This window comes from Pelodiscus sinensis, chromosome 17, assembly GCF_049634645.1.
Source record: "Pelodiscus sinensis isolate JC-2024 chromosome 17, ASM4963464v1, whole genome shotgun sequence".
NCBI lineage: Eukaryota > Metazoa > Chordata > Testudines > Trionychidae > Pelodiscus > Pelodiscus sinensis.
The window spans coordinates 6,166,372-6,185,239 of record NC_134727.1 but is presented as its reverse complement, the minus strand read 5'-3'; the positions used below and the strand labels follow the sequence as shown (position 1 = coordinate 6,185,239).

At 41.9% G+C, this 18,868-nt stretch overlaps 2 protein-coding genes across 3 annotated transcripts in view; one reads left to right on the top strand and one right to left on the bottom strand.

The window, feature by feature from the left end:
* The first annotated feature begins 10,913 nt into the window (after nt 1-10,913).
* C17H5orf58 (chromosome 17 C5orf58 homolog) lies at nt 10,914-15,165 on the top strand. 2 transcript variants are annotated; one of them, XM_025181080.2, is made up of 4 exons: nt 10,914-10,985; nt 12,461-12,549; nt 13,277-13,370; nt 15,005-15,165. In XM_025181080.2, exons 2-4 carry the CDS (start codon nt 12,541-12,543, stop codon nt 15,163-15,165), a joined length of 264 nt encoding a protein of 87 aa, XP_025036865.2. In that variant the 5' UTR covers nt 10,914-10,985; nt 12,461-12,540. The 2 variants fall into 2 exon arrangements, with proteins under 2 accessions (XP_025036865.2, XP_025036866.2); XM_025181081.2 differs by having other exon boundaries at nt 10,923-11,080.
* Nucleotides 14,590-18,868, bottom strand: part of LCP2 (lymphocyte cytosolic protein 2) — a 75,709-nt gene continuing 71,430 nt past the window's right edge. Inside the window, exon 21 of the mRNA XM_014569873.3 lies at nt 14,590-18,672. Within this exon, the coding sequence (XP_014425359.2) occupies nt 18,550-18,672 (123 nt within the window). The 3' untranslated portion in view covers nt 14,590-18,549. The remainder of the gene's footprint in view (nt 18,673-18,868) is intronic.

The following is an 18,868-nucleotide window of genomic DNA, read 5'->3' as shown; positions in this document are numbered from 1 at the left end:
TATCCAAACCTAAGAGAAGAAAGTCTAACTGCTTCATGGGCATTCAAATGGTGGCAGAAGGTATAAGTCATCTGTTGCTGGTGTAGTAATCTGGAGTACACCTTTCTGAGCAAGCAAACATGTTGGCTGTGTCTAGACTGGCAAGTTTTTCCGCAAAAGCAGCTGTTTTTGGAAAAACTTGCCAGCTGTCTACACTGGCCGCTTGAATTCTGGCAAGAACACTGGCAATCTCATGTAAGAAATCAGTGCTTCTTGCGGAAATACTGTGCTGTTCCCGTTCGGGCAAAAGTCCTTTTTCGCAAAAGCTTTTGTGCAAAAGGGCGAGTGTAGACAGCGCAGATTTGTTTTGCGCAAAAAAACCCCGATCCTGAAAATGGCGATCAGGGCTTTTTTGCGCAAAAGTGCGTCTAGATTGGCCACGGATGCTTTTCCGCAAAAAATGCTTTTGCGGAAAAGCATCCGTGCCAATCTAGATGCTCTTTTCCTCAAATGCTTTTAATGGAAAAACTTTTCCGTTAAAAGCATTTGTGGAAAACCATGCCAGTCTAGACGTAGCCATTATGTGGCAGTGGAAGATCAGCAATGAGAATATTTATAGCCTAATCTACCAACCATGCCTATCAAATAAATAGATACATTCAGGAGGGTTAGGTCCATCGATACTTATTAGCCAGGATGGTTAGGAATGGTGTCTTTAGCCTCTGATTGTCAGGGACTGGAAATGGATGACACGACAGGGATCACTTCATGATTCCCTGTTCTGTCCACTCCCTCTGGGGCATCTGGCATTGGCCAGTGTTGGAAGACAGGATACTGGGCTAGTTGGATTTTTGGACTGACTTAGTATGACTGTTCTTATCAGTTGTGGTTTGATTCTGATGGTTTACTTGGAATGGGGATATTTTTAGGATGCAACACCAAAATGAGGGATTTGGGCTTACTTAGTCTGCAGAAGCAAAGAGTGAGGGGGGATTCAATAGCAGCCTTCAACTTCCTGAAGGGAGGTTCTAAAGAGGATGGAGAGAGGCTGTTCTCAGTAGTGATGGATGGCAGAACAAGGAGCAATGGTCTCAAGTTACAGTGGAGGAGGTCTAGGTTGGATATTAGGAAAAACTATTTCCCTAGCAGGGGTGTGAAGTACTGGAATGGTTTACCTGGGGAGGTGGTGGAATCTCCAGCTCTAGAGGTTTTTAAGTCTTGGCTGGACAAAGCCTTGGCTGGGTTGATTTAGTTGGTCCTGCTTTGGGCAGGACTCAATGACCACCTGAGGTCTCTTCTAGCTCTATGATTCTATGATAATTATTACTAAGTTCAGTGCATTTACCAACAACCACTGCTACATAGTTGGTGAGACTGGTTGGGGAGCAATAACGAACATGCAGGCATGACCAGTGATTACTGAAGGGCAATGACTGGAATCACTTTCTTGTCCTTCTGGCATCTCAAATGTGTGCGGTACCATGAAAATCCAGGGCTGGATAGGTGAACACTGAACAGATTCCTAGGACATCACCACCATAGTCCATTCAGGTGTGTTCAAGTCCCCGTCCACCTTCACTAACTATAAACAAAATCAGGGAAGGAAAGCCAAGAGATCATGGTCTTATCAAGGACCTCAACATCCTGTTTCTTGGAAAAATGGAGAGCCAACTAATTAGTGATTGTGACTCAAAGCAACCAGATCTTGTAGACCAACTCCCTACTCCAGAACAAAGGATTCGTATGAAAGTCGCAAAGATGAGTTTTCCCAGGAAGTAAATTGTCAATAAGCCAGAGGTGGTGATGGATGTAATTGTGACTCTGGAATCACTAGATCACTGACGTACCCATTTTCAGTCATGGAGTGGGATAGCGCTCTCAGACAGAGCAGCGGGCCAAATTATTGGTATCTAAACAAGTGCATACCAGTGCAAGTACACTCAGTAGTACACCTGGGGACCAGGGAGCATTTCAATGACAGGCCATTTCAATACAGTAGCCAATTAATTTGCTCTTGTTATAATCTATACCACTCCCATAATGATAAAGGATCTCTAAGTAAATGTCAGAACAGCCAAATAAATCCACATGAATGGAAGTGGTTACTGCATATAGTCATAGGTAATTTTAATGTGCTGCATATACATCTGCTTTGCCTCTTCTGTTTTTGCGGGGCTTTTAGAGAACAACCCATGTCACCTTTTTCCATTTTGTCTTTTTTTGTTTTACCCTTTCACTGCATTGTTCACAAAGCTGTAATACATGAAAAAATAACATTAGACGAACGTTGAAAAAAATCTAACAATATTGAGGGAAGATAAAAAATTAAAGCAATGGATTTGCATATGTTACATCTGACAAGGAATACCAAATTCTGAAGATGCAAACAACCTTTGTATTAATCTTTATTTTATTTAATGTGCTGACCATTGATTAATTGTTTTAGGGAATTGTTTCCTAGTCTGCATTAGCATATTACAATTATGTAACCCAGATGGCCTCACTGCCACGGGCACCTCCTGCTGGACATGCTGGGAATTATCTTTTCAGTTCTGGAGCACCCCCTTTCTGCTGGTGTCTTGTCCGCTGCGATCTATTTTTCCTCCGCCTCTGTGTTAGGACCCACATCTCTCCCAGACTGTGATATCCTCCCCTACTGCATTGCCCCCACCCTTTGGGGTCCTCCCTCTCTAGGAATGCCCAACCCCCTATGCCCACCTTGCCTCAATGACCCACAGTCAGTCATCATCTAGCCCCTGCCATGGGCAAACTGCAGTCTGAAATGGCCCCTCATCATTAGCAAGGGGGGTGGAGCTGCTGTCTTTGCCTACCCTGGCTCCCCCCCATAGCCCTAGCACCCTCAGGCCTCACTTCAGGCCCTGTAGCCTGGGAGTTGGCCTGGCCAGTGCTTCACCACCCCTGCTCGAAGTCAGGAAACCTCCAGCTTCCCTGACAACCAGGTCCCTCCTGCCCGACACTGAGAATGAGTCTGTCTCCACCCCTCCAGGAGCTTCTATTTATACTGCCCTAACTGGGCCCTAATTGGCTAATTCCCACCACAGCTGCTGGCCCGGGGCTCCAGCCCTCTCCCAAGGCTGGGTTTTAACCTTTAAAGTGCCAGTGTGGGGCAGATGTCTGGTCACAAATTATTATAAAAAATGCTGCTGCTAAGTACTTTAATTACTGTCTTGACATCTCAGAAAGTGAAGAGACCTCAAGGGGATCTTAATCGGGACACGTTCAAGCACATATTATATGGTTATCGCTACAGTGGGTCTCATCAGTAAACTTTAGAATATTGGGAAAATGTTATTAATATCATTAAGTTAGCTCGGGTATCAGCTTATCTATCTGAGTAGTTAATGAGCTTGTCTATCCTACTTTGCAAAGGAATTAAGATTTTATTATTAGACTCTTCCGTATTTGAAAGGTCTCTTGTGTGCCTTATTATGCTGAGATTTCCATTCTCTCATTGAAATCCTTACCTCAATAAACAATCTGACAGATTGCACTGGTCAACATACAGCCATCAGAAAAAGCTAAGTTTTAGGGTATGTCTGTGCAGCGCATACTGTCCCCCTATTTCACTACTTGTTACTCCACTTCCTCTGTCGCTCACTGAAGATGTGATTCTGACAAGGATTGACTGGCTTATTTCTACTAATGTTATCACTCATGTTTTCATGTGCTGAATTGGGTACATGTTAAGAAGTGAAACATTTATATCTTCCATTGCAGCATGCCTGTCCTTGAGTTGCCTTGATTTCAACATTACAGCAGCAGTGATGAATTTAGATAGAAAAGAATCTATTGAAATACAGCCAATAAAATCCTAGTCTTCAGGTTTGAGCAAATGTTAACAAAATCACTTAGTGACTTATTCCAGATTAGCCTGTGTGTGTGTGCGCGCTCACACACACCCACACATACACACACAAAATTCAGTGATAGCGCAATGGCTTCAGATGTCCTCTCCCACTAAAAGACAATGTTCAAGATTTGTCCCAGGTTTCGTGCAAGCAAAGTGCAGGCTGGGATGCCAAAGGACCCGGCAACTAGATAGGTCTTCCCCGTGGCTAGCTAATGAGATTACTTCACACAGTGACCTGGAGAAAAGAACCCAACACTATGGTGATGAACTATGTGTGTAGCATGATGGGAAAAGGGCAGATTTAAAAGCTGATTGGCACCTCCTGAGACGAGTCAGGTCCTGATGACATTTGAGGATGATGCTGTCTTTCTCCCAAGAGAAGATGTTTTCATAGAGACAGACTGAACTGAACTAGAGTGTGAGATCAGATAATAATCATTATGTTCAGCCAACCTGAGGGGAAGAGCCTTTCAGTAATTAGTGGTTTGGGAGTGTCCTGAAAGCCTCTCTAGAAATTCTCATTCCCAAGCTTGATGTGGTCTCCTTGGTTGAATAAGAGGAAAAGTCATGGGAGTCTGATCTTCATCATTTAAAAGCTTGGTCTACACCACAGGAAAAAGTTGACCTAAGATATGCAACTCCAGCTATGAGAATAATATAACTGGAATCCATGTGCCTTAGATTGAATTTCTTTAGCATCCCCACTGCAGGAGGTCAATGGATGAAACTCTTGCGTTGACTTCCCTCACTCCTCGCGACCCAGTGTTGTACCTGGGTCGATTCGTTTGCCATCTGTGGTCAATTTAGCAGGTCCTAACTTAGACCCGCAAAGTTGAACCCTGGGAGATTGATCTCTGAAGAGTCAATCGCAGGGTAATCAAAGATGAGCCCAAAGAAAAGGAGATTGTAATGGGTAGGCACAAATTTCCCCTCAGACAAGACCAAAATAACATAACATCTGAATAAGAAACAGATAAGATGGCTCCCAATCAGACATTGTCCCTACTTAAATCTGATATTTATTATATACTTGCATAATTTTACATTTGGAGTAATTCCCCACACTTTTCACCCAAGCATATTCATGTTGCTCCACTTGCTGTTACTCAATATAATGTAATTATGGGATGAATAACCTTAAGTGGCTTTTCTTTTGCTTTTCAGCAGTTTTATCTTTCGTCTTTTCAGAGATCACTCTACTTGCTGAGAGGATATTGGAATTGATGATACTGTTTTATTTACACAGCCAGGATGTGTTTAATTGTAGAGATTACCTTTGGGTTATATTTTAAATTTAAATATTACTCTCAGTTTATGAGAAATCCTAACGATAAGGAAGGCCCAAAGTAATTCTTGAGGAAGAACTGCTTCAGCATCTCATGGTTCGCCTCCTGTTGGATATTTTAATTATTCTGACACTGTAGCACAAACAATTACACCCATAATTGAAAATTCATACAAGTACCTTCCCAAACATAGTATTAAAATATTGTTCATTTTAGATTACTGTGTGTACTTTTTAATGATTCAGAGTTATGAGATATATATACTGAAGGGCAGGGAAGTAAATGAAGAAATTATGTAACATATGGAAAGTTCTGCTCTTTCCAGCCTGCAGTATATCCTGTCTGTCTCTAGCCTTTAAGGGCATGGTATAAAATGGATTTTAGAAAGAAGGAAACCCTTGCAGTGAAATCATAACTTTTTGCATTGATCCTAGCAAGCTCCCCTACTCTCTGTGGTCCATCAGCGAGGATGCAATTATTGCCATGAATACAATAATATTATAATTGGATATAGGGCAAATCCTGAAATGTCCTCAACTCTTTTTGAAGTCCACTCAACTTCCATGCCCGTCATGTACCATGAAAGATCCAGCTGTAATTATGGAATGTTTGAGCTATCAATGAAAGCTCAGTATACACATGAGGGGAATTAAGTAAGATTTCAATGTGATATGATAAAAGATCATAATTCAAAAGAGCACTAGAAGCTGTGTTATTAATTGAACCATGTGACAATGCTTATTGCTTTCCAGAAGACTGAATTCAAATGGTTTCAAGACCTTGTGGACCTTGAAAAATCTCTTCCAATACACGTTTTTATTAAAGATGTGGGAAGTAATTATACAATTTCTCAAAATTTAGTCATTTTTGCTTGTGAAACCACAGAAATGATGGGGGAAAGATTAATGCCAACAAAGGGAAAGTCTCTTCCACATCCACCAGTTGGTCCTGGCACTGAGAGTCCCATATGTACCTTAACTTGACTCAAAAGAACACTATGGTATGATTGCAACTTCAGATTATGTGCGTTTTTTTGTTTTGTTACTGTCAATACTTCATAGGGTACCGGATAAGTAATTTTTTATTGGGGGAATGTTGGTACTTTTTTAATGGAACAGATCATGTTGGAGGACATTAAATGTACGTCTGCACATCAGGGCAAAAATCGAATTAAGATACTTAACTTCAGCTACATCAATTGCGCAGCTGAAGTAGAAATAGCTTAATTTGGCTGTTGGCACTGTCCACACAGCAGGAAGTTGAAGGAAGAACACTCTTCCTTCAACTTTCCTTCTTCCTCATGAAATGAGGGTTACAGGAGTCAGAGTAAGAAGTCTTCCATCTCGACATTATTTTGAAATAATGGTTTGCTGTGTAGATGTGCATTATGTTATTTCGAAATAATGTCAGCTAATGCATAGATACAGCCTAAAATAGCCTACCTCATACTCTGAATTGTTTGGAGTCAAAACTAAATCAGTAGATTGGGTAACTCTTTGAAAATACTGAGTCTCAGTGACAAAACAACTGTGCTAGAAATTACACAGCAGTTTTCACATAGGGAGCAAACTTTATTACAGACTACGACACTGCATCAAACTCCCTTCAATTTGCAGATGAAAGTTTAATAAGGCAAACTGAGCCCTCCAAAGCCTCCAGTGGCACATTAATGAAGGGCATGTTTACTTTAAACACTGGATAAAACAGAACATAAATATACTGTTGCCAAACTTTTCAAGATTCTATTTTAAATAAAATAGCTATAATTTAAAAACATGGTTACTCAAACATACAGACCAGCTTTATTTGTTAACTTAAATACTTTGTCACTACATACATTTTGTAGCCTTATATCAAATGCATATTAGAAAACATAACACATACAATCTCTCTTCCTGTTCCTAATTTTGTTTGCAATATTGACACAGACTCTTGCCACCCGAAACAGATTGAATTTACATTTTCTGGTATATTACTTCCAAAGATTAATTTGTAGAACACTCTTAATCACATGATCTCATTTAGAATTTTCTATTAATACGGGGTTCTCTAACCATAGAACATGATACAAGTGCCTTCCAATTTATGAACATGCTCTGTCTTCTTTGTAGTTCAGATGAAGTTAACAGTGCACATGAAAGTGTCTTTACATCTCCTTAGTTATGAAATGCTCCTATGTGTTATGTATCTCATTCCATTCTCCATCTTTTGCACTGCCTTGTTAGCTAATCCATAATATTATCCTAAATGCATGATGTGTAGAAGGTCTCTAGTCTTCCTAACCCTTTGAATCCCTTAAAGGAGCTATTCTGGCACTGAGTCTTTCTTCAGCAGAAATTCAGAAGCATGTTGTGATCTGAATATTTCATCTTGCACCATTTTGTTAGAGGAAAGATTCTAGGCAGACCATTAACTCTTCATGAGTTAAATTCTCACGCATAGCCCAATCATTCAAAACACTGTGAAAAAGTAAACTGCAATCACAACTATATTTGGCCATAAACCCAAAGCTCTATTTAAATTTGAAAACATGGCTCAGATTCTTTGGCTATGTCTACACTATGTCTACATCTTGCAGAAGGGTTCTTGTGGAAGAACTCTTGTGCAAGAACACATCCACACTGCCATGTGCTTTTGCACAAGAGTATCCATAGCAGTGTGGATGCTTTCTTGAGCAAGAAAGCTCTGATGGCCATTTTAGCCATAAGGCTTTCTTGAGCAAGAAACCCCTGCCACGCGGCCATACTGCCCTCTTGCGCAAGAGCTCCTGTGCAAGAGGGCTTACACTTGTTAGAAAAGAGTGTAGCTCTTGTGCAAGAATCCCTCTCTTACCACGCTTTACTGTAAATCTTCTTGAGCAAGAGTGGGCAAGCAGTGTGGACACTCTTCGGAAGAACGGCCATTCTTGTGCAAGAACCCGTCAGTGTCAGAAAAACAACATTCATTTAAAGATTTAATATAAACGTGGGTTTCATTCTGAAATTATCTATTAAAGTAAGACAGAAATGTTTCATTTTAAGTACCAGGTTATCTAAGAACTCTGATTTTTTTTCCCGGGGTTTTCCACAGGAGGAGGCTATTTTATTTTATTTTTTTTAAGAACAGACTTTGTACTAATTACTCCGGCTGCGTCTAGACTGGCAAAACTTGCCAGCTGTCTACACTGGCTGCTTGAATTTGCGCAAGAACACTGACGATCTGATTAAGATTGTCAGTGTTCTGCAAATACTATGATGCTCCCGTTCGGGAAAAAGCCCTCTTGCACAAATGTATTTGTGCAAGAGGGTCAGTGTAGACAACTCAGGACTGTTTTGCACAAAAAAGCCCCGATGGCAAAAATGGCGATCGGGGCTTTCTTGCGCAAAACCACATCTAGATTGGCACGGACGCTTTGCCGCAAAAAGTGCTTTTGCGCAAAAGCGTCCGTGCCAATCTAGACGCTCTTTTCCACAAATGCTTTTAATGGAAAAACTTTTCCGTTGCCAGTCTAGACGTAGCCTCCCTGTAATGGTAATGAGCTTGATACCTATCATCAAAGACTATTTAAGGGTTATGTTTACAGCGTATTTTGTTAGTTTTACGTATCCACGGAGTGGCAATGGTTCCTGCTTCTCTGGCCAGCATTTGGGCTGACAGCCTTCCCCCTTTGCCAGGGTTGGGGCTTGCAGCTGGTTTCTAGGGTAGGGAGCACCTTCTCCCTGTTGTTTGTAGTGCTATAACTGCTAATGTTTTGTCTCAAACTTTTCCTCTCCTACCGCCCCACTGGGGAGGCTTTTAAAGGCCACCAGCAGGCCTGAAGTGGAGTCAGGTGGCCCCAATCTGCCTGACCAGCTCCCTGCCAGCTGCTCCTAATTGCCCTGCAGCCCTCTGCCAGTATCAGCAGGCCTTTTACCCTTTGCAAGCTGCTTTTCCACCACTCTGTAACAGTTCTCTGGCCTGACCTTGTCACAGTGAGAGATGGCAACTAGCTAAAGTTACTGAATGTTGAACTCAGATTTTATGCGGGTATCATTCCCCTGAAACTTTTCTTTTCTTTTAGCTTGGTTTTGTTTGTTAGCAGTATTGCCTGGATGCTTTATCAAAACAATTTGCCTGTAGTTTCAAATACTTTGGCACTTTGATAGACCATGTTGGCTGTAGGCAAAGAAAGGCAGAAAATGCCTTCCCTGTCTTTTTCTTTGCACATCCACAGAAAGGACCAAATGCGCTTGCACTGGTGTTTGTTGGCCTTTGTAAAAGGCAAGATTGTAGTATTGGAATTGGTGTGCGTGTGAAGTGTTTCCTGTTTTGCATTTCGCAGTTTCAAAGAAACCTCAGGCTGAGCAACATATGGTGTTGTCTCTCGCAGTTACAGTTACAGTAACAGTTAACATTTTCCTCCCCACCACACAGCAATCTGGTTCTAACATGCACTGAATTTGAGCTTTCGTTGCCTTCATGAAATGCTTCACCTAGAGCACACACTTTCACTCCAAGTTAGTTTTCTGAGAGCATGCAGCAGAAAGAGGAAGAGAGAGCATCTAAGGATAAAGAAACCACAAACACATGTTTTTTCATCTCACTGTATGTCTATTTACTATAAAACCCAGAAATTCAATCTCCTCTGAGGTACCAATAATCCATCCTCCCTGTCATGCCCAAGCGGATTAATGTTCATCCTCACATCAGGCAATTAGAACTGGTACCTGACATGTATTGAACAGAAGCTTCAGGGGGTAGCCGAGTTAGTCTGTACAGGATAAACTTAAAAAACAACAAAAGGTCTGGTAGCACTTTATAGACTAACAAAACATGGAGAAGGTATCATGAGCTTTCGGGGGCACAGCCCAGTTCTTCAGGTGACCAGAGATGAATCATACTTCTGGCAGATGTTCCTCTTCAAAAAGATTGTGCTGACTCGCAGGCCACAAATACCACACAGGGCAGAGTCAGCGTTTTACCCATCCCTCAGAAAACAGCAGCCATGAAAGGATTAAAGCCTCTATCCTCCAGTTAAATGCAATATTGACTGAATCCTCTTAGCAGTTACCTTCTGCCTTGTGCTAGCAATTCTTGCTCTTTTCAGCGGAAGGGTGGTGTCTGCTATAACCTGTGCGGATAGTGAAATGTAGCAAAGTGCCTTCCGTGCCTTACTTTTAGCTAGCTCCTCCACAAGGTCTGAAATGAAATCTACGCATCTCCCTGTGTGGAAAAAGAGGGAAATAGGTAGTTATCACTAAGGAGTCAGCTGTTGTGCTGGGCAATAACTTGCAGGCCGCCAGAGGCCAGTCTGGTTCAGTATAAATTATGTGCCAATACAATGAGTTGAAATCTTTTCTGCAGACATCTGTCTTACCACCGTTCTTTAGTTGCCACCTGTACCTGTCCTCCTCCCTCTGCAGTCCCCTGCAATGCTGGTGACTATGCCCCTCCTTCTTCCACCCCCTAGCAAAGCCCCATCTCTTGCAATCATCTGATTTAAATGAACATCCCAGTTTTTATTTACTTCATAAAATAAATCGGTGACCTTCGTGGTTGGGGCGAACAGCCTGAAAAGGCCTCCCCACAAGGCTCGGGATGAAGGGCTGTCTTTGGGCCCAGCACAAGGCTCAAACAGGGACCTATGCTGCTGGGGGGCTGCTAGTGGCTTGGTGCCTATGGTCACCAACGCTGCTGAATCAGCGCCCCGGGGCTGTGAGCTGAACTACAGTTCCCAGGGTGCCTTGCTTTTGCCCTCTGTGGCACTTCCTGTTTATCTCAGGTTGTGGGGAGGGCGTGTCTCTGGATGGCCGTGGGGGGGGGGGGGGGCCCAGACCTGCTGTGGAGTTACAGGGCTTCCACAGGCTGGATAGAGAAGAGCAAGTCCTGTGGTAAAGGCTTACGGGCCCAGTGCTGCTGCCCCTGGCATTTCCTTTGGCCAAGCCAGGCTTCCCTGGGGCAGGGCGTTTGCTCGTGCGTGTGCGAGGTGGGGCTGTGTCCAGGTCCCCTGCTTTTGTACCGTGTCGATTTCATTTGTATCCCACAGTCCAGACTAGAATACCCCCAAACTTAGGCCATAAATATGCTCCACGGGGGTCTTTGCATAAGGTGCCCTCCTAGACAACATCCTTCAGGGGCAGTGTCTGGCATGGAGCACTAACCTCACACCTTTCGATGGTGCCCCAGGCAAACACAACTAGTGAGGCCCCATGCAGAGGGGATCCCTTCAGGCAAGCACTGGGGTTTCCAGATTTGTAATGAGCCCTTTGTGCAAATGCTTCACAGTGATTTCATCTCATTTTTGCCTGCTTCGTGTGACCATCAAAACAGGACTGTGTGCATATTGTCTGGCCTGCATAGCTCAAATCCAGGTTCTTGCACCATGTACAGCCTCTGGTAATCATACAGGTACCTTGTGAACATCAAAACAGGCCCATTTCCCCTCCATTGTTTCATGAAACTTTCTGTTTTCAAAGATGACATGAAACAAAACTTAAACTTCAAACAAAGAGAGTGTTGTTTAGTTGTTAGACCAAGGAAGTCTGGGGAGGTCTGGCTGTTATTCCCAACTCTGCCACTGGCTAGCTCTGAGACACCAGATAAATTATATAATCCCTTTGTGCCTTAATTTACACATCTGTAAATTGGTGGTAATTACCCATTTTGGTAAAATGTTTTTAGATTCTTACATGAAAGGCATCAAAATGTTCATATATTTGATCTTAGCATCATAGCTGGGACTACAGGCAGTCCCCGGGTTACGTACAAGATAGGGACTGTAGGTTTGTTCTTAAGTTGAATTTGTATGTAAGTCGGAACTGGTACATATTGTAGGGGAAACTCTAGCCAAACATTTCTCCAGAGCTCAGTTTTATTCTCCCACACCTCACTTCCCTCAGTCCTTTATTCTCAAGCTGAGGTGTCTGCTGAGAAAAGCCGCTCCGCGTCTCCCTGGTCTGCTGGGGGGGGGGGGGGGTGCTAGCTTCGCGTCTCCCTGGTCTGCTGGGGGGAAGCAGCTAGTGCAGGGGTGCCTCACCCCGTTTGTAAGTAGGGATCCGATGTAAGTCGGATCCATGTAACCCAGGGACTGCCTGTACTCCAAAGGTACCCTTTTCAGTACTTTAAGGCTCAATCTTTAACTCCTAGCATTTTAAAGCAAGGCCAAATCAGCTAATAGAAACATTTAGATTTCGACAAGTAAAAGATTTCTTATTTTTAAAAGGCACCCACTTATTTGCAATTGCACTAATGACATTAAACATATAATCAGTTACCTAGTCCTACATTTTAATTGGTATCTGTGATGTGATGATATTTTATTTTACTGAAAAAGTATGAGACATATTTTCTCCCTTCCTCTCTTTAGGATCTCCTTTATCTCTGGTTAGTAACATTGACATGATAACAACCCCCAATCTACAGAGATAGGAAACTAGACCTTTATCTATGTTAAAGGTTAGACTTTTTATTGTTGGAACTTATCACCTAAGCACGCTTAGGCATAAACTTATTGTTCACTTAGGAAACTTCCCAGAGCTTTTCCAAAGAAGTTATTACACTTTGCTATACTTCCGAGGTGATTGTCACAAAGTATATGTACTCTTAGTATGACTAAATCTGAAATTTCTTTTTATGTACACTTTTTTCTGGAAGCATCTCTGTTCTTTTTTTAAAGTAAAGATAGTGAAAAATTTAAATAGTCTGAAAATTTGCTGGTTGCTTTCAAAGAATTTAATGCTCTTATTTCTCCAAAACAGCTTTTTTTCCTTATAGACACTAAAATAAGAAATAACAAAGAAAAGTTTGTTCAGGAGATGAAAGATGAGTAGTAGGATCTTAGCTATAAATTGTCAGGCTATTTATATGTATTAACAAGCATCTGTGCATATGGTATAATTTTTTGTTAATATTTTTTAATCTCTTTTGCCAATATTAACTTTGTAATGGCTCCATCTTGTGGCTAATAGGTACAATTGAGGATTAACTTTCATTACAAGCTTTACTTTCAGTGTATTAATTGACTCTACCTTTTCTCATTTTATAACCTCACAATGGGGTTTTTTTTTTGAAAAGCTAACTCCATTCAGTTGTACCTGAGTTATTCAAATATTTGTTTTTCACATACCAAAACGTTCTTCAGATATTTCTTTTCCCACTCTGATGTTGTTTGTGTTTCCTATAGATGTTTAAGAGTGATGTTGCTGACCAGCAGTTTAGCCTTGAAACTGCAATTGAAAACATGGATAAAATGTCCAGGGAGTTGAAGAAGCTAAATGGTAATTCTGAGTGCATCTATCATCAAACTAATGGGGACATGACTGAATTGGTTTATGCAGTATTACTGTAGCCATGTTGGTCCCAGGATATTAGAGACACACGGTGGGAGGGGGAGATAATAGGTTTTATGGGACTAGCAGCTGGTAATGAGAGAGACTATCTTTCAAGTTCACACACAACTCTGCTTCAGGTCTGGGAAATGTACTCAGAGTGTCATAGCTAAATACAAGAATTGTTAGTAGTAGAAGTTAACGCATGCTCCTGACAGAGCAAGAAGCAATCGTGTCAAATTGCAGTGGGTGAGATCTAGGTTGGATATTAGGAAAAACTATTTCACTGGGAGGGTAGGGAAGCACTGGAATGGGTTACCTAGAAGTTGGTGGAATCTCCATCCCTAGAGGTTTTTAAGGCCCAGCTTTCAAAGTCCTGGCTGGGATAATTGAGTTGGGGTTGGTCCTGCTTCGAGCAGCGGGTTGGGCTAGATAACCTCCGGAGGTCTCTTCCAATCCTAATCTTCTATGATTTCATGAACACATATTTCAAGTGACCATTCACGGTGAAGTGGCCCATTAACACTCCTCTAGTCACCAGGGAAAGAAACAGGGGGTATGTCTACACTACCACCCTAGTTCGAACTAGGGTGGTTAATGTAGTCAACCGGAGTTGCAATTGAAGCCCGGGATTTGAATTTCCCGGGCTTCATTTGCATGTTGCCGGGCGCCACTATTTTTAAATGTCCGCTAGTTCGGACTCCGTGCCAGCGGCTACACGCGGCACAAACTAGGTAGTTCGGATTAGGCTTCCTATTCCGAACTACCTGTACTCCTCGTTTAAAAATGGCGGCGCCCGGCAACATGCAAATGAAGCCCGGGAAATTCAAATCCCGGGCTTCATTTGCAACTCCGGTTGACTACATTAACCACCCTAGTTCAAACTAGGGTGGTAGTGTAGACATACCCAGGGTTAGGAATGGAGGGGAAGGATTTGGAAATGGGTGGGTGACGTGCAGTGTCTCTACTGAGTCTTTCTATTTTTGCTAGAAACTAAAACTCATTAGATGAATAGACGCTGGGTTTATGGCTTTTTATAAAACCTGTAACTCATATGCACTAACAATCCTCCCCCCCCCCCCCCCCTCCCAGCTGTCTTCCTTTCCCCTCCTGACTGGAAGGTTGTTAATAGACCAATTCACCTTGAATGGTCCCTTGAAGTATGTCTTCACTAGTTATGCTAAATAACCAGTTCTACCTTGTATTTCCCAGCTGCTATTGAACTTGGGCAGATTTTGTGACTCTGTTGTTACCTCTATATAATAAAATAAAAATGTGTCCCATGTCATGAAAAATTAATAAAATAATATTTGCTGTACAATAAAGAGTATCATATTAACCAAACATGGAAAAGTCATGCTAGATACCAGTTAATTCTTCAGCAAGCATAGCTTCCTAACAGAAGAGATATCCTAGCAAAATGTATTGAACTGCCTTGGAGAAATAGTATTATCAGCATTTAATTTACAGAAGAGTTGAATGATGGCTACTTTAAAAAGCTCTACAGTAAATTGCCACTCAGCCACATAATGTATATTATATAGTAAATATTCATGAGTGTATTCTGTACTTTTTTCTTACAGTGCAAAGCCAGCTGCTGCTCTGTGACCTTACTTTGAACTTCAATCATCCTGTGAAGACCACCGTTGCAAGGGAAGTAGAAGAAGAGAAAATAGATTCTGAAGAATTGAGTAAATCTATTCCATTAAATGCTGATGTTTCAATTACTAATTCTTCACTTTGAGCTATTAGAATTCCAGCATGGCTTTCTGCTCTAGATTTTCAGTGAGTGATGAAGGTTCTTAGTGAAACATCACATTAAACCAGGCAAGCAAAAGAGGAAACCTCATCAACATCTTGCTGACTTTTAAGTGTTTTTTGCTTTAATTAAAATAATACAAAGGCAAACAACTGGTCCATAGTTTATACATTTTCAAAATCCACTTTTTTATTGAATAGCTGAGGTTGCTGAGAACGGTGGTATGGAAAATGAGATGGCTCAGGAAATTGTTTATGGGACATGAAATATTTCACATCTAGTTACCTGATTTGAATTGAGACCAGACTGGTAACAATGATCCACTTGCCTTCTTCACTACAAACCTATAGCCATGAATGAAATAGCAGGTGACTTCTTGAAAGCCATCTCTCTGCCTGTCGTGACCCCCTAATATACCCAGCTACAAGATACTAACAGAGAGGTAAGGCTGACAAACTTAGATGCAAAACTCAAATCATGCAAGTTTCAGAAAATGGAATAAAATATAAGATCATAGGCAAATAATGGACTAGTACTGTTCCTTATTAAGTCAGTGGGAAAAGCTCTGTGGCCTTATATTTATAACTGATTCTGAATTACAGTTTATATTTTAAAACAGACGGGCTGCATCTAGACAGGCAAGTTATTCTGCAAAAGCAGTTGCTTTTGTGGAAAAACTTGCCAGCTGTCTACACTGGCCGCTTGAATTGGCGCAAGAACACTGACGCTCTAATGTAAGATTGTCAGTGTTCTTGCGCAAAAACTATGATGCGCCCACTCAGGGATAAGCCCTCCTGTGCAAATGCTTTTACGCAAGAGGGCCAGTGTAGACAGGTAAAAACTGTTTTGCACAAAAAAGCCCCAATAGCGAAAATGGCGATCAGGGCTTTCTTGCGCAAAACCGCATCTAGATTGGCACAGACACTTTTGCACAAAAAGTGCTTTTGAGTTAAAGCATCTGTGCCAATTTAGATGCTCTTTTCCACAAATGCTTTTAACAGAAAAATTTTTCCGTTAAAAGCATTTGCAGAAAATCATGCCAGTCTAGATGCAGCCACAGTGTTTTATAAAAAACATGGACTAGTCACCTATCCCAAGCCTACTTGTTAGCCCCACCCATGCTTAGTTATTTGCTTCCTGGGCAATGAGTTTGGGTGTAGACCTAGGACTGAAATTGCCACACCAGCTAAAGGTAAAGACCAGGCTTAAGCAACCTGCACTGAAGGACCGGAGCAAAATTTCTGAAGGGGAAATTAGGAGGTTTTGAGCAAAGGTAATTTTAGGATAAAGTAATCTGGAGAGGCCAGTGTGGGTTTGCAGTGAGATGCCATTTGTACTTGTTTGGAGGTCCAGACGGTGGTACCTACTGAGGGACGGAAGAAGTCTACTTTCTCTTTACCTGCATCAAGAGAGTACAACTCTCTCATGGTGGTTGAGCCATGTCATGTATCGAACCGGGTGAGACCTGATGCTAGGCTCTTGGATGTCTGTCTATGAATGTGGAGCTGTTTAAATGGACTGGGTTCCTGGGAAGGAACAATTTTTGAGAAACAGAAAGAAGGGAAACTGAGACAGAGAAAGGGTCTATCACCAGATGAGATGAGCCAGTTACACTTATATTTTCAGAGCCTTTTCTTTGCAGAAATGTGTGGGTGCAAGGTAATACATGGTTGGGACCTCAATATATGCAGGCACCAATTTTAGAATGGAAGATGTCTCTAGATCACATTGAAGAGGGAATATGTACCATCTAGAACAGCAATGGGAAATCTGGACTAGTGAGTGGGCCACACGGATGGCCTTCCATCTCAATGGGCCCACAAGATTGTCATAACAAGGATGGTCTCCTGGGATAGGGCTGTTTTGCTAACTGCCCTTGCGTCTCTAGAATTTGTGTGGTGTGCCAATGGAACCGCAGTGGCGCTTTGGCTGCAGAGGGAGCGCTCAGCTCTCACAGTCAATAACGTGCAAGATCAGCATGCACCTCACTTCACATGTCCGTGGTTTACAGGGGTGTCACTTCAATAATTCTAGTAGAAAAACAATTACTCTGGTGAAAGCCAGCCAAATCTGGCAACCCTGCATGTGAGCAACGGTAAACAAGATGTCTTGTGGGCCACACATAGAAATCCGATGGCCTGTATATGGCCCGTGGGCCACAGGTTGCCTACCACTGATACAAACTATTAAACTAAAAAGTCACATAGTTCATACCATTATAATAAATTAGGGATGTTAAATATCAGTTAATTCAATAGTTGAGTAACCTCATGACATTTTATTGGTTAGTCGACTATTCTATAGTCCCCGGCGACGGCAGCCACTGAATCAAAGACAGTAGCACAGTGTGCCAGGTGGGAGCTGGTCCACGAGGGGAGACAGTTTAAAAACCAGCTCTCCTCATGGACCGGCTGCCTGTTACCCTGTGCTGCTGCTTCTGAGAAAAGAGGCAGCAGCGGAGTAGCAGCAGTCCCTGTCTGGGGTGGGTCTCAGCTCCTGGACCCAGCACAAGCCAGAACTGAGCTGGGCTGTCTGCCCGCCTGACTTTTAATACACTTGAATGCGGGTCTGAAATGGGGGTAGGTCCTGGACCCAGTGTGAGCCAGGACTGAGCCAGACTATTGGCCAGCCTGCTAAAAATTTACTGGCAGGGAGGGAAGGAGAAGGGAATGCATGTAGTCTATAGTATTAACCTATAAGCTTTTTCCTTATTGGTTAATCGGTTAATCAACTATACTATTACATACCTAGAATAATGTAGCCATAAAGAGTGTACGTTTCTACTAAAAAGTGGACTGTGAAATATGACATGTTTATTGATTCAATTTACACAAGATTTTTCTAATTTTATATCAACGTACATAAAATATATCAAAGTCAACAATACAATCTTTCAATAGGAATAACAGTCATTAGCAGTTTCACTGTACTGTACAAGCATTACACGGACATTTATTAACCTCCGTTTGCAGCTTAATGAAATTGGTACCGTCAAATTGCCCTGAACGGTAGTTTGCATAGTTTTGCTTTGTGACTAAGCAGTGTAAATCGATGCTACATCCACCACGTGTGATCCTGCACATGCGTGGCGACCCTTTCACATGAGGGAGGCATGTTGGAGAATGGCATCATTCACACGAAGAGTTTTCATGCAGTGGTTTGAACAATGGAGAGTAATAAATACGCTGTAGGAAGTATTTTGCAAAACTGTTCTTTTGAAAAACGCACTTTCAAATGAGAGAATTTTCGTTTTGTCATTAAAACCAAAAGGAATTTTAATTCATCATTTCAGTTCATTGAACGCAAATGGAAATATCATGAAGTTTGTATGCTCTGGCGGACTGTTGATCCCAGACATGGAGTTTTCTTCTACATATATCCTGCAGCGTAGGTTAACATGCATTGGTTTCTTGAACCTCGGTCTTTTCCATCAATCAGCAGAAGGGGTGTTCTTTGAAAGTAAGCAATAATTTCTGCCACTGAAGAAAAATCCTGCGGAATAAAAACCAAGGCAGTGGTTGCCAGAGTTCTTACTACTTCTCAAACTAAAGGGATAGTATTTATTTAGACCATGGCTATTTCATGCTCTCCTGTTTCAGGGGAATTGCTGTACTCGAATAGATCATTAGGTTACCTACCACTGCACTACAATTTGCTTCCCCTACTGGTCTTCCCATCTTGGATATTT

Bases quoted from the DNA above. Each gene is read 5' to 3' on its own strand.
- C17H5orf58 (XM_025181080.2), top strand. The intron at 13,371-15,004 runs GTAATTCTGAGT...TTTTTCTTACAG, and splicing joins GGAGTTGAAGAAGCTAAATG to TGCAAAGCCAGCTGCTGCTC.